The sequence below is a fragment of the Erythranthe guttata genome, chromosome 13 (genome assembly GCF_056151865.1).
Source record: "Erythranthe guttata isolate IM_541 chromosome 13, IM_541, whole genome shotgun sequence".
NCBI lineage: Eukaryota > Viridiplantae > Streptophyta > Magnoliopsida > Lamiales > Phrymaceae > Erythranthe > Erythranthe guttata.
The window spans coordinates 16,569,340-16,583,528 of NC_142545.1; the positions used below are offsets into that span (position 1 = coordinate 16,569,340).

At 34.0% G+C, this 14,189-nt stretch overlaps 3 protein-coding genes and 1 non-coding gene across 5 annotated transcripts; 1 reads left to right on the plus strand and 3 right to left on the minus strand.

Moving 5' to 3' along the window:
• The first annotated feature begins 256 nt into the window (after positions 1–256).
• On the plus strand, positions 257–2,352 carry LOC105968517 (inositol diphosphatase DSP1). The gene is made up of 5 exons (XM_012993150.2): positions 257–708; positions 852–945; positions 1,723–1,780; positions 1,886–1,929; positions 2,021–2,352. The coding sequence occupies exons 1-5, from the start codon at positions 473–475 to the stop codon at positions 2,198–2,200; spliced, it is 612 nt and encodes a 203-aa protein (XP_012848604.2). The 5' UTR covers positions 257–472; the 3' UTR covers positions 2,201–2,352.
• Positions 2,353–3,039: 687 nt separating this feature from the next.
• On the minus strand, positions 3,040–3,166 carry LOC148766051 (small nucleolar RNA snoR111). Its single transcript, XR_016029462.1, has one exon. It is a non-coding gene; the product is annotated as a small nucleolar RNA snoR111 (small nucleolar RNA).
• An 837-nt stretch (positions 3,167–4,003) lies between these two features.
• On the minus strand, positions 4,004–6,689 carry EFE (ethylene-forming enzyme). Its single transcript, XM_012993436.2, has 4 exons — positions 6,047–6,689; positions 5,733–5,959; positions 5,277–5,610; positions 4,004–4,601 (listed from the first exon to the last, which is right to left on the minus strand). Exons 1-4 carry the CDS (start codon positions 6,149–6,151, stop codon positions 4,314–4,316), a joined length of 954 nt encoding a protein of 317 aa, XP_012848890.2. The 5' UTR covers positions 6,152–6,689; the 3' UTR covers positions 4,004–4,313.
• Positions 6,690–12,477: 5,788 nt separating this feature from the next.
• On the minus strand, positions 12,478–13,964 carry LOC105968470 (uncharacterized). Of its 2 annotated transcripts, XM_012993105.2 has the most exons (2): positions 13,590–13,964; positions 12,478–13,338 (listed from the first exon to the last, which is right to left on the minus strand). In XM_012993105.2, exon 2 carries the CDS (start codon positions 13,253–13,255, stop codon positions 12,626–12,628), a length of 630 nt encoding a protein of 209 aa, XP_012848559.2. In that variant the 5' UTR covers positions 13,256–13,338; positions 13,590–13,964; the 3' UTR covers positions 12,478–12,625. The 2 variants fall into 2 exon arrangements, with proteins under 2 accessions (XP_012848559.2, XP_012848558.2); XM_012993104.2 differs by lacking the exon at positions 13,590–13,964 and having other exon boundaries at positions 12,478–13,351.
• Positions 13,965–14,189: the final 225 nt, after the last annotated feature.

Below are 14,189 nucleotides of genomic sequence, written 5' to 3' on the forward strand. Positions count from 1 at the left end.
CACCTACGAGTATTTGAAATATGAAATCAATTCAAATAATGTATGAATATGAAATCACACAAACCATATGACTAAAAGTGCATCTGCAATATTCAGGCCGCCCTTGGCCTAGTCAAATTACACGACTATTGATTATTTAGATTTAGTCCTCCAAAATAGACCTTACACTATTATAATAAAATATACTCACTCATATTTTAATTTAGGGATTGTTAATAAATACGTATACAATATAATATAGTCATCATTCATCAACCAACAGAACTCTTCAAAAATCCGCATCACCCTTTCTCTCTCTATTGGCGATAGGATCTTTCAAGATTCCGAAGAATCAAACCCTCCGTCAAATCCTAAATCCTCTCTGATCCAAAAAAAAATATATATATATATTCGATTCGACTCCTATAGATACACAATATATACATTTACCCGCCATTTCGGATTCTCCGCGTTCTCGGCATGCGCAAATGATATGAGCATCCACAATTGCCGGCTTCCGATGTGTTTCGAAACCCTACGGACGCCTCTCACCTCCGCTGTCGCCGATATGTCGCCGGGAAAATCTCCTGCGGACCCCGTCAACGGAGAAGAGCATCAGTTTGTGCCGCCGCTCAATTTCTCCATGGTCGATTACGGAATATTCCGGTCCGGATTCCCCGACACCCCTAATTTCCCCTTCTTAAAAACCCTAGGCCTCCGATCAATCATGTATGGTTTCAATTCGAAAACCTTTTCATCTCTTTTTTTATTTTTCATCCGTCCATATTTATTGCTTCAAATTCGAAGCAATTTTGCTAATGCATTATTGATACTGGCAAGTAAATGATCGATATAAACTGATGCAATTGCAGATACTTGTGTCCAGAGCCTTATCCAGCCTCGAATATCGAGTTTCTCAATGCGAACGGCATTCGTCTCTTTCAGTTTGGGTTGGAAGGATCCAAGGTAATTTTAAGCTTTTGTGATTTATGTATTTTACATTTTAATCTTGTAACAGATGGAAAAGTAGGGGAGGGGATCAAATGTTAGAACTTGACCCTAATCGTTAATGCCAAATACCAACTATATTAGTTATGGTTGGTTTATTGAGAAATGATTCAAGTAGTGCAATTTCCAGATGGTACATTATTAGAATATATAAGTAAATACATGATAAATATCCACTGCATATGGCCTATGAATGGTTAAATCGTGTTTTAGGGGTGCCACTCTCTCGTTTACGTTTTATTTCAACAAATGCATGTTCGCTTGTTCACGATAATGATGTGGATATGAATATTCTCAGTTTTGTTACGTGATGGGGCTTTCGATGAATTGGGAGGATAAACTTCATGTGCAGAAAATAGAATTTAGTATATATATTGATCGTACATTGTAACCGTTCTGGACAGTTAAACATTCTGCCCTTAAGTTTCGTGTTTCTTGGCATTTCAACTCTATTACAAGCATACTATGAATTGCGTAGTATTAGCGGTCTGCTAATTCCGTAATATTGTTCAAGTACGGCTGATCGTTGAGGTATTCGTAGTAATTGTAAACCTAGAACACTAAGAAAATAGAACATAAGGTGTTTATGATGTTTATCAGAGGTTGTAAAAAAGTGTCGTGACCTTCGTATGTTTATTAAGATATTTTCTATGAAGTTAAGATAACTACGTGAATTCTCGGGAAATATCAAGGCTATCTCATTTGATATGGATCGTCATTTGAACTGTAATGCAGGAGCCATTTGTAAATATCCCAGATGCTATAATTCACCGTGCACTCGAAGCAGTATTAGGTATGTCTCTCTACTTATTCTCCTTTGATGTGTATATAGGTTCTGAATCTTCTTTCGATCTGTATGTAGTTTTATTTTCAATCTTTTTTTTTTTTTGGTGCGCAGATGAACGAAATCATCCGCTCCTTATTCACTGCAAACGAGGAAAGGTACTTGTACATTCCTTCCCTTAGAACTAGTTAGGATCACTTCTTGATTTCTCAGTCTAACATGTGTATATATGTATCTTTGTTGATATAGCACCGGACTGGTTGTCTTGTGGGATGCTTTAGGAAATGGCAAAATTGGTGTTTGTCTTCGATTTTTGACGAGTACGTGAGGTTTGCAGCTGATAAGGCTAGAGTTTCGGACCAAAGGTTTGTCGAGCTGTTCGACGTTTCAAGCATCAAGCAGTTGCCTTCAACAGATTCTTATTCATAAAATTAAAAGGCTCTTGCTATGCCAGACTATAAACTTGCTATATAGGAAAACATATTGTTACATAGCTTATTAATTTCTCAATGAATTTATTGAAACATTGCTAGTTATTTTATATTAGCAATGGTTTTATTTGATTTTAGCATTGTTCTCAATGGATCAACTAAAAGGGTCAACAAATTCATTGTCTGAAAGGTACATAGAAAAATTTAGAGTGAAATCCAACCAGCTACTCTTTCTTATTTTAAATAATTTTCTAAAGTTATATACCAGAATTAATAAATTTTAGGCTTAATTCAATATATGCATTAACACGTATTAATAGTTATCACTCAACATTATTCGTGTACAGTTGAATATTAATCATTTTTCAATTCATTTATATTATGTTTATGCACTTTAAAAAATAAATTTAGTTTTGAAAATGTAAATAAACTATTTATCATTTGCAATTTAATTGCAAACAATTAAAGAGTAACATATCATAAATCTTAGTCAGCACAAACTTATGCAATAGGGAATACTTTGCATCATTGACCTGATCACTGACTTATTAAGGACATGTAAATATATCATACAAAAACAAGCAAATAATTTTTTAAATTGCAGTTTCATCATAGTAAAATCGATATGCCAGAAAAGGAAAAATGTAGAAATCTTTCCTTGGAAATATTTGTTTAAAAATAAATTAAAAGTATAAAAATAAAAACGAAACGAATTATTCAATTAACGATTTCGCATCCAAAAAGACAACATTTTTTTTAATTATCATTCTATTATTAAAGAATATATAAACAATTAAATAGGTAAATTATCTTTAGAGAAGATTTAAGAAGAAGAAAATGTGGAGGAGCAACAATCAGATCGCCAATGGAGAAAAATGACGACTGAAACGATATCTCGCCAGCATCGCTATACCTCTCGCCCTCAGACGAGACGGGATTGAGTCACCGTCCCATTCATTTATTACGGGCCGAGGATATTTCATACATTGATTGAAGATGAATTAACATTTAACAGAAACTTATTTATGCAAAACACACAAAAAAAAAATGCTGGATTTTGAATACTCAAATGAGAGCTGAGAGTGTTGATTTTCGGCGCTCTGCTGTAGAGCTGAGTGGCTTGATTTAAAGCAATTTTGGGCATTATATAGAGCTGGCTGCAGATTGGGGAAAAACCCTAATCGTGCTATTTACTATAATACCCCTAAAACAATTACCTTCCTTTTATGCTTGTTATTTATTTTAAATTTACTCAGAGTTTATTCAAAATCCAAATCACACATAGAAGAATGTGAGATTGTATTGGATGGAATATTAATTCCTTATACTAATTTCAATAATTACTTAATTTTAAGAATTAAGTTAATTTCATCATCTAATGAAGTTCGGAGACTTGGTTATATGTAAATGAAGTTTATATTTATTTATTTTTTGACAATTAAATGAAGTTTATATTTTGGTATGGGCATTCTGGTAAAAGTATCTGAACCGGCTAATTCATTTTGTAAAAAAGACTAGGCCCAAATTTTTATTTTACGGCCCACATTTTTCTGGCCCATTTTCTGTATAATGTAATATAATAGCCCAAAATAATATACCTGATCAATGATCATAACTTGTTGGGTAAATTACAACAGGCCCCTCTCATTTTTTCATAATTACATTCACCCCGTGAAGTTTATAGGTTTCTTAAATTAACACCCTTTGTAGGGGGTGGATGTAAGAAATTTAAAAAAATTGTAGGGGCTGAATGTAATTTCTCAAAAAGAAGAGTATTAAGCTACAGTAAATAAAATGGGAGTTAAGGGATAAAACAACACTTTATTAGTACATTAAATATTTGGGTCAATTAACACCACATAAATCCTCTTAAGCTTTCAAACCCCAATACAAAGGACACACTAATTAATGATCTACCAACAAACAATACCACACAAAATCTTAATTATTCAAATTTAATTAACACACATAATTAACACACACACACACACACACACACACAAATGTGACATGACATTGGACATTGGACATAGAGACTTGAAATAAAAAAGTTAACACTAAACACATAATTAATTACGACTCATGAAATTCACTCTAAGAATATATATGACTCAAGCAGTTGCAATTGGTCCCAAATTAGCAGGGGTTTCCAAGTTCTTAAAGGCTTCGAATCTCGGCTCCTTGGCCTGGAATTTCACTCCGGCGTACAGCTTCATGTAGTCTTCGAATATGAACTTCGGGTACAAATCTTTGCTCTCCTTGTTCTCAACCAAAGCCGGTGCCGGATATATCACAGCATCGCTTCCCGGATTGTAGAAAGACGCTAGTGACATTCTTGCCCCGTCCGTCTGCGCAATCACTCGGTGCATCACACTCTTGTACCTTCCGTTTGTTATCACCTTCACATTCAAATAAAAATAAGATCAAATCTTGGTTTATAATTATTACCTCAATTTCCACTTCCAATTAAAATGTATATTTAGGGAAAATAAATAAATAAATAATATGACTGAAATACTCTTCCAACTGATTTTCTCTGGTTGCTCTGTTTGTGAGAATTAATTAATGTTTGAATTTTGAAATAGTAGTAGTAGTAGTAGTAGTAGTAGTAGTAGTAGTAGTAGTAGTAGTAGGTGCAAAATTGTCAAAATGAAAATTCAAAGTAAGCAGTTAATTTGAAGTAAGAAAAATAAAAAGATATATCTATGTATGTGTTGTAGTTGGAATTTATTGTTAGGTATTGAAGTAATAGGAGCAAAATTGTCAAAGGAAAAATCAAAACAATCAGTTAATTTAAAACCAAGAAAAATAAATAGCTTAATCTAAGTATTATAATTGGAATTATATCCCATTCAACATTGTTGCATCGAACTGTTAATTAAATATGTATTATAAATATTTGCATAAAACCCATAGAATACCTTTTTTTAGTGAAAAACACCCTAAATAATGCATTTATAGGTTATTTGCTACTAAAAATAGAATTAAAGGGGAAATTTTAGTAATACTTAAAACACTGGGGTGTTGAATGCAAAATTGAACTCCACTAGGAGTAATGATTTATAAGTAATTACCTCAAGTTGGTCGCCGATGTTGATGACGATGGAGTGGCGCATGGGCGGCACGTCGACCCAATCGCCGTCCTTGAGGAGCTGAAGGCCGCTGACTTTGTCGTCCTGGAAGAGGAGGATTATGCCGCCGGCGTCGGTGTGGGCACGGAGGCCCTTGATGAGGTCCGGCTTGGGGCACGGCGGGTAGTTGCTGACCTTAGTGCCGAAAGTGGGGCCCTTTGAGCCATAGAAGGCCTTCTTCAGGTAACCTTTCTCCAGTCCGAGATTCTCGCACAGCAAATCCAGAAGCTTCTCCGCCAGTACCTCCAACTTCCCCGCAAATTCCTTCATCACCTTCCTGCACATCATGATCCATGAGTCCTCATTAATTATTAATTAGTTAGAGATATATCCTAGAGAGAGAAAGAGAGAAAAATCCTAGAGAGAGAAATAGAGAGAGATCCTAGAGAGAGAGAGAACCTGTATTCGTCTTCGAGATCGGGGACTTCAGAGATATTGGAGATGGGGAGATGGCGGAGGAAGAAGGTGCTCTCCCAATCCAAATCCTCGATCTCCGATTGGACGGCGTCGAGTCCTTTGCTCGCCACCATTTCCTTGAAACGAGCTTCCATGGATTTTCTGTAGTGCTCCTTCGTCAGCTTCTCCACCCTGTCCATAAACTCCGGAGATATTCCATGGTTCACCAGCTACACACACACACACACACAAAATTACAAAAAAAATAAAAAAAAGAAAAAAATCAGTATGAATTATGTGTGTGTATAAATATATACCTCAAAGAAACCCCAGTTAGCGCAGGCATCTTCGATCAACTCCATTGTAGCAGACCTTTCGTCGCCGTTGAGTTTCTCCATGTTAACAACTGGAAAGGTTGCCATTTTCTCTCACACTGTGTGTGTGTTTTTTTTTTCTGAGTTGTATGTATTAGTATTAAGCTTGAAGAAGTAGTTACTTGTGTGAGTATGAGGGTCCAATTGGAGGACTATTTATAAGGGTGTAAGTGTCCGGTTTTCTTTTTTTTTTTTTAATTTGGACGTGAATTATTTGAATATAATGTTTATCCGAAGTGCAGTTAACAATTTAGACCACATTATTATTATTGATTTAGGCGCGCACGCATGCTAATTGAAATGTTTAACTATTGTTTTAAGTTTCATCAAATATTGTTGAATAATCTAATTATACCATGTTTTTCACTGTACATTATTTTAAAAACAAACTACGTGTATCCAATTTCAATTCGATGCATTAGCTATCTTTCATTTCATTTTCGAGATGCAAGTCACGAATACACTATGCTACACTAATTACAAAAAAAATAAAAATAGGTAATTAAAGACATCAAGTTAAAAGGATATTTCAACAAAAAAAAAAGCCCAAAAAAAAAGATAAAAAAATAAAATAAAAACATGACTTATCATTTATTGCGCAAACCTAATATATAAAGAATAAATTAATAATATGGTCAATTACTGTCATCCCTTAAATAAGATCAAATTAAAAAAAAATAAAAAAAAAAGTATTTATGTTTGGATAATTAAAATCACACCCCTTAATTATGAATTTTCTTACACTTTCATCTTTATGGTGTTAAATTTAGTGGCATTTTCTACATTATGTTGAATATTCCCTAGTTTGTAACTATTTTACACCATTTGAGCTCCACATTTTGAAAAAAAATGATCATAAAATGTGTCTCTTGACTTGTATATTTCAGATTGTGTTGTATCGTACACTGTGTTTTTGCTCAAAAACGAGTACAAACTAGATAACATTTCACGGAATTTATAATATTATGTTGAATTTAATGCCATAAGGGTGATCCTGTAAGAAGATTCATAGTTGAACATATGGATGGTTCATTACTGAAAGTTAAAGGATTTTTTTCATAATTTAACCTTACTTCAGCGGGCGGTCTGTAATTTAGCGTGAAATAGAATTAAAATAAAGAGTTGTAGGGAAATCCAAATGTGAGTGGGAACAAGAGTCGTGGAGGATGTATGTCAGTCACATCTTATGGACCCCTACAAAATTTGTATATATGAAAAAATAAGGCTGAAGCCCAGATTGGAATATATTGATAAATTTGATCCAATCTCTCTTCTGTTTGGTGGTGGGGTAGGCCCCATCCCATCTTGACCAGTGATGGCTCTTCCTTCTACTTGCTTCCTACTTTTCTTCGCCTAATTTCTGACTACCTGCCAATACACCTTTCCCATTTTTCATTTTTTTCCTTTTTTTTCCATGCACGCGCCTAATTTTGCATGAAATATCACATTTTTTCAAAAAAAAAAAAATTTAATTACTTCATCTGTTCCATAATTTTCACTCAAAACTTCATTTAAATTTTCAAGTCAAAGTGCTTTTAAATTTCTTTAGATAGCTTCTTTTGGAATGTGCAAGAGTTTCTAATTTATATTTGAATCTATATATTAGTTTTACAATTGGGGTTTTTACATATTATGGACAATAATGCAATTAAATGTCATGTGATATTAAACCTCCTCTCGTTTTTATTGGTAATGAGGAACCGACAGCTACATTTGTGCACTAGGTAAATTAAAATTCGAGGGAGGACCATGGCACTACACTAACTTCTCCACTGACACTAGTTAAATTTCAACCGTGTGCATTAAGCGAAAACGATAATTGGCAAGGGACAACGAATTAATTCGGATCATTCGAGATTTGTATTAGGAGGAAAATATAAAATAAATTGAAACAAAAAATTAGAGAAAGTAAGGACAATGATATACTTGGTCGGGACAAACTTGCATAGAATTTTCATCCCACTAATTAAATTCATAACTTTTTTACTATTATTATATAAATTCTTTTTGCTTTTTTAACTTGCTTTGTAGCTCAATAATTAGGATTAGAAAGCGTGCACATTTCGAGTTTAAGGCTTATGTGGTGGTGGCTAATTAATACGTATTTAGACACAATAATCACTCATTTTGCAAATTGCTTACAAAAGTAATTAATGTCGGCAATTGGCTCCTCACCTTATTAAAGAAACGATTGATAATTTTTGGGATTTTTCTAATTGAGTTTTCACTATTAATATTGAATTTCTGATGCAAGTTGTATTGTGATATTGTCGTCTGTAATTATTCCATTTGTTTATTAGTAAATGAATTAGTTTAATTATTATTGGCGTAAGCCCACTTTGAATTCTTGAAACATAGGTCTTAATTTGACATTTTGCACCCTAAAAAAGAATTAATAGCACTTTACACCCTCGAAAAAAATTAATAGCACTTAGCATCCTTAAAACATAATAAATCACGCATAATGCACTTCGAATGAACTTTATATATTCAAATCAGGGTGCATTGTGAATGATTCATTGTGTTTCGAGAGTACAAAGTACTATTAATTTGTTTCAAAGGTGCAAAATGCCAAAATATTATATTTCAAGGGTACAAATTGGAATTAAGCCATTGTTATTTTATCTTCTTTCTGAGAGGGGCAAGTAGGAATTTGTTACTATTCAGACCATTTCAACGTAAAAGCCAACAAAACATTAAGAACCAGAAACTTCCCAATATATTTCAAATTAATATTTTCAAATTTCGGCCACATTTTAAATGAGCAAATTTGCCTACAACTTTGCCAAATAAAATAAAAGGTCTGCTTGTTAAATATTAAAAATAAATAAATAAAAGATTTAGGTAAATTCCTATTAATACTGTAATATTTTTAAACATGAATTTTTCTAACCTCTAATCCTAATTTGCAACTTACTAAAAGATTACTGGTTTAAGCGAAACTGGATAAAATTCTTTTCCATCCAATAAAATATACTCCCACCTTAATCCATTACATTATTATCACATTTGCACCTAATACACTTTGTTCATCAATCTGTCAGTCATTTATTTGAAAAAATACAAAAATAAATAAAAATAATAATAACAATAAATAAATAAAATAAACAGAGGAAATAATTGATCACAACTGCCAGTGGCCACAGTTATGGACCCATTTAAACAAAGACACATCCCACATATATCAACATCAAACAGACTAATAGTTAGCTTCAATAATCCCCAATTTTTTACTTTTTCTTTTTATTTAAATAAATAAAAATAATAATAAAATAAAAAATAATTATCCGAATTTATTAGAGTGGGAATATGATACTGATATTTTGTTGCTACGGTGAATCCTCTTTAATGGTGAGTTCCCACCATATGGGACACACTGTATCTAGACATGGGCAAAGCATGTATACTACGTAGCAGCACGCCTATACCATATGATTTATAGTTGCATTTGCAAAACACGCTTTTTCCTTTAGTAGATAACAACTTTTGCCTTTCTTGTGTTTTTCTTAATCAATCAATCCACAATCCACACACTTTTTTTTCCAATTTTTCAAACATCCCCCAATTCATTTCATGTGTACATAACCTAGCTCTATCAAGAACCCGCCTTTTTTTTCCTTTTTTTTTTTTGTGGTTGTACGAGATTTAGTGGAGTTTCGAGTCGTTCTTGACCAACCACATGCGAGCGAACGTTTTTTTCCTTAAACACTAGATTATTGCCTGAAATGGTTGTGTCTTGAGATCATATGATTGAGAAAGTGTGGTGGAGTTTTATTTGATTTTGTGTATATATGTTGATCGTAACGTAGAAATTAAATTAAATTAAATTGAATTAAAACAAAGCATGTGCTTTTTTGAGTTCAAAGAAAGTGGCCATGGTGGAGTGTCGAATCACTCATTTATTCTTGGCCTCATGATTCCGATCTCTCAATAAAACTCAGTGGTCCAGCCGTGGCATTCTCGTAAAATACAAAATAAGTGATCGATAACAACTTTTTTCGAATTCGATTCTAATTCATCCTTCATCGTTGTCTTTGACCCCCGAATGTTTTTTTCTTCGAGAATTTTTATATAAATTGTCACCGCATTTGAAATAAACGAAAAAATTTAAATTAAACTACCCACCCTCGAAACAGCTTTTTTTTTTTTAATTCCTAAAATTAAACCTTAAAGCAAATGCTGAATTATTTGGCTAATTAATCCGTAGTGGATCGAAGTGATCCCTCGAATTTTAGCAGTATGAGATACGTATATAAAATTATTTTGGAGATGATGAATTTAATTGTTGATAGGGTTGGGTTGTCTTTATGAAGGTGGAGCCTATGCATTATGCTTGTAGTTCAAGATTGGCATCTTTCACAAAAATGGAGACCACATCTAAAAATGAAGACGAAACTCGTATACATACATATAGAAATTCATAGAACCCAAGACCAAATCCAAATTTCGACATACGGATTACGACAAATTTATTTTCTCGCATCACATTATACTAGTCGGATTCTATAATGTGGTTTAAATTAAAGCTCCTAAAAATCTCAAATCAATGGTTGCCGGTTGGTGGTAAAAAAGTAAAATAACATACTAATAAGATCAGGCCGGTTCCGAGGGGAGGCTGCATTGGGTGGGGTTTTGTTTCGTTTCGTTTTGAGCTTGTATTCAAATCTCGCCTACGGTCCCCGAATTCTCAGCTCTGAATAAGATACCATTTTGCTTCGGACATGAAATAAAAAAATATTTCTTGGGATTGCAATGCGTGATTTCTTTCTTTAGCTAACCATTGTTATAACTATTCAAATCCACTCAAATATATATATATATATATATATATAGATAAATAGATTCTTAAGAGAACAAATTTTATTTGCAATTTGGCAATATTCATCCATCAATTCTCAAAAGTGAACAACCCCCTAAAAGCAGATACGTGTATAACTAGAAGTGCTACTCAATTGAAATAGCTGCTTAATTTTCTGCATTATTTTTTCTTAATGATCTTTTTTTTTTCTTTCTTTTTTCACCGTCACACGAAAAATAAAACACACACACACACACACACACACATATATATATATATATATATATATATATATATATATATATATATATATATATAATGCATGTTGATGATCACAGCGAAAATTGAAGAGGAAGACCCACTTGATCTATTTTTATATATGTTCATCAAGGAGTTGTCATTTTCCCACTTATTGCATGTGTTTCCTTTTTTCTTTATAAGAAGGTAAATATTGTACAGGATTAAAACTAGCTACCTAGATATTATTTCGTTTTGTCTGGTCAATATTGGTCGTTGGATCGCATTCGTAGATCTTGACGGCTGCTCTACTCTAATTAATACGGTTACTTACATCCATATTCCTGTTTAATTACTAGTTTACCCTTCCTTCAACAATATTTGATCATCTTGCTCTAATTATAATAATCTTCACTTAGTTTTTGAAAATTCAAATGAATATTTAGACTACGCAGTAATTACAAACACCCTTTAATGTCAAAATACGTAACACAAGATAAATTTCCATGATATATTTATAAATATATTTTAAAAAATATTTACAATTTTCTAAATTTTCACTAAATTTGCTTCTGGCGTTTCAAATAATTGAGGCCATAGGCCCATAAGCCAGCCTCACGATTTTGTTACTTATTTATATACTTTGGGCTCAAGAGAAAAATACCCATCTCATTATGGATGATGTTGGGCTACGTGCATATTGAGCTAACTACAGAAATATGAAGCCTGTTAAAATATGGGTTTTTTTTTTTTGAGAAAGCATGTCAAAATAAGTTTGACCATTATTAGTTTTTTTTCCAATTAGTGAAGCCTCTATTTGTCCCTTTGATTTGCTTTTGATTAGTATATAATGATTTCATTGATTTTGCACGGGTAAACCTACAATCTCGTATAATAGTTTGCACATCATACGAAAAGATGTAAATCACACTGGGCTAACTATGTGTGACAAGTTTCAACAAACTATCATTGGTAGAAATTTCGAACCTGAATGAATTGACGCAGATTGACTTGCTTCAACCGCTAGGTCATCCGTTACGGAAAATGATTTCACTGATGTGTAGTTGTATAAACTTACAAGTTTCTCGTAATAGATTCCTTTGAAATTAGAAGGATACTAAGAAATGGGAAGTTTTCAACTATATTTCAAGTTTCAATTTGAATAATTGAATCAAATCATTAGGTATAGGTGTGCCTAATCCTATTTTATTTTTGTTGCTAATGATTGAAATGATATCCTATGTGCCTATATAATAATCATATTCAATGGCTATCTAACTTTAATCAAATAACTTTGCCTTGTGACAATATTTAAATTACTTACTTTTTAATTGCAAGGTTAGGAGAATAAAAGTAGTGTAATTTTGATTGCAATCATTTTTCAAGTGGTAGAAGAGTCTTCTCAAAAAACATGTGTACACACCGCAACAATGGTTGGACCTTCAATCGATTTTTTTTAGCAACAAATTTAATTTAATTTTAATTTTTCAGTATATGTCGAGAATCTCGAGAATCGAACGGTTGCAGAGGGGACAAGACCCTCGGTTCAACCACAGCTCCCTCGAACACACCCTGCAAAAAGTGTGCCCACACGGTATGAACGCTGCACCCCTTTTCCTTCCCATGCACACGCAGCACACTGAATCGCACCCCCCCTCCCCATCTACCTCTCTCTTCATCTCCAAATCGTAGCCGTCCGTTTCCTCCAGCAGCCTCATCAGCGACACCCTCGACGGCGTCCCCGGCGCCGTTACAGAAACGACGCGGTTGTGCCGCGGAGGACTCGGGCTGAGACTGGCGCCTCCGTTGTCGGAATCCAGCGCCGCCCTCATCTGCCTCTCCGCGGCCAGCGCCGCCGCTAGGTTCATCCCGGTCGTCGCCGGTGATTGAAACACGCACGGCGGAGATGCCCCGATTTCCGTCGGATTTTGGTCAACGTTGACCACGTCAGTTTCTGGACTCATCGTGTCAGCAGTACCATCTTCTTCTTCGTCATCATCCCTCACGCTTATGGTGGTGGGCCCCAGTCCCCACGTCGATCCGCAACAGCTGAATGCCTTCAATCCCAGCCGCTCTTTCAGGCTCGGCCTTCTCACCGTACGATCCTCGCCGTCCATGCTTTCTCTCAAGAGCTCCACCACTGTTCTTGCTCCTCTTTCCAATTCTACCCTCGCCTGTAACCCTAAACCCAGTAGCTCACCTATTTGTTCCATTACAGTTAGCACAATCAAAGAGACAAAGATAAACACGTAAACCAGCAAATTTATACATACACATATGCATATATATATATATATATATATATATATATATATATATATATATATATATATATATATATATATATATATATATATATATATATATATATATATTACTGATATAAAGATACATAATAATAATAATAAATGCATACAGAAGAAAGTGGTGAAGGAAAATTATAATACATACTGAGAACAAATCACGTGAATAGTAATCAAGATTCTGTCTTGTAAATTTCAAGAGTGAGAGCAGCTGGCCGCCATTAACGCCACCACCACCGTCTCTGTGATTCAATTACACACACACAAGCTATTAATTAATTAATGGTGAAGGTGGTCCAAAGAGAAAGCGGGTTTTCTGGAAATTAAACCAACAAATTAAAAAAGAGCGTTTCTTTAATTAATCATCTCGTAGCCAGCTGCTCCCAGTCGGAGACAAAGAGAGGGAATATTTCTCGATGCTGGAAATTTGATGAGGAAAGGAAACAAACGACAAAATAGAAACAAATTGAAAGAGAGAGGGAAATCAAAAAAAATAGTAAAGAGAGAATAAAATGGTGGGGTCTTTTGGGCGGGATTGAGTCTTTTCTTGTTAATAATTTACTTAGTTGATACAACAAGAACAAAGATGAGTGATTAGTGAGTAATTAATAGTTTAATGTATAATAATATATATTAGTGTTAATAATTCTTGCAAATGTCGCCGGCCATAAACTAAGTCAAAAGCCTTGCTAGTAGTAGACACGTCCATCGATGCCTTTTGCCCCATGTGGCAGTTGCCTTTTTCTTT

What these genes read in the sequence shown, in the direction of transcription:
- EFE (XM_012993436.2), bottom strand. Translation starts at nt 6,151, where the DNA reads ATGGCAACCTTTCCAGTTGTTAACATGGAGAAACTCAACGGCGACGAA. An exon ending in CTAACTGGGGTTTCTTTGAG is followed by an intron (nt 5,960 to 6,046) that starts GTATATATTTAT and finishes GTGTGTGTGTAG; the next exon opens with CTGGTGAACCATGGAATATC. An exon ending in ACATCGGCGACCAACTTGAG is followed by an intron (nt 4,602 to 5,276) that starts GTAATTACTTAT and finishes TTGAATGTGAAG; the next exon opens with GTGATAACAAACGGAAGGTA.
- LOC105968517 (XM_012993150.2), top strand. Translation starts at nt 473, where the DNA reads ATGAGCATCCACAATTGCCGGCTTCCGATGTGTTTCGAAACCCTACGG. An exon ending in CTAGGCCTCCGATCAATCAT is followed by an intron (nt 709 to 851) that starts GTATGGTTTCAA and finishes ATGCAATTGCAG; the next exon opens with ATACTTGTGTCCAGAGCCTT. An exon ending in TGCACTCGAAGCAGTATTAG is followed by an intron (nt 1,781 to 1,885) that starts GTATGTCTCTCT and finishes TTTGGTGCGCAG; the next exon opens with ATGAACGAAATCATCCGCTC.
- LOC105968470 (XM_012993104.2), bottom strand. Translation starts at nt 13,351, where the DNA reads ATGGAACAAATAGGTGAGCTACTGGGTTTAGGGTTACAGGCGAGGGTA.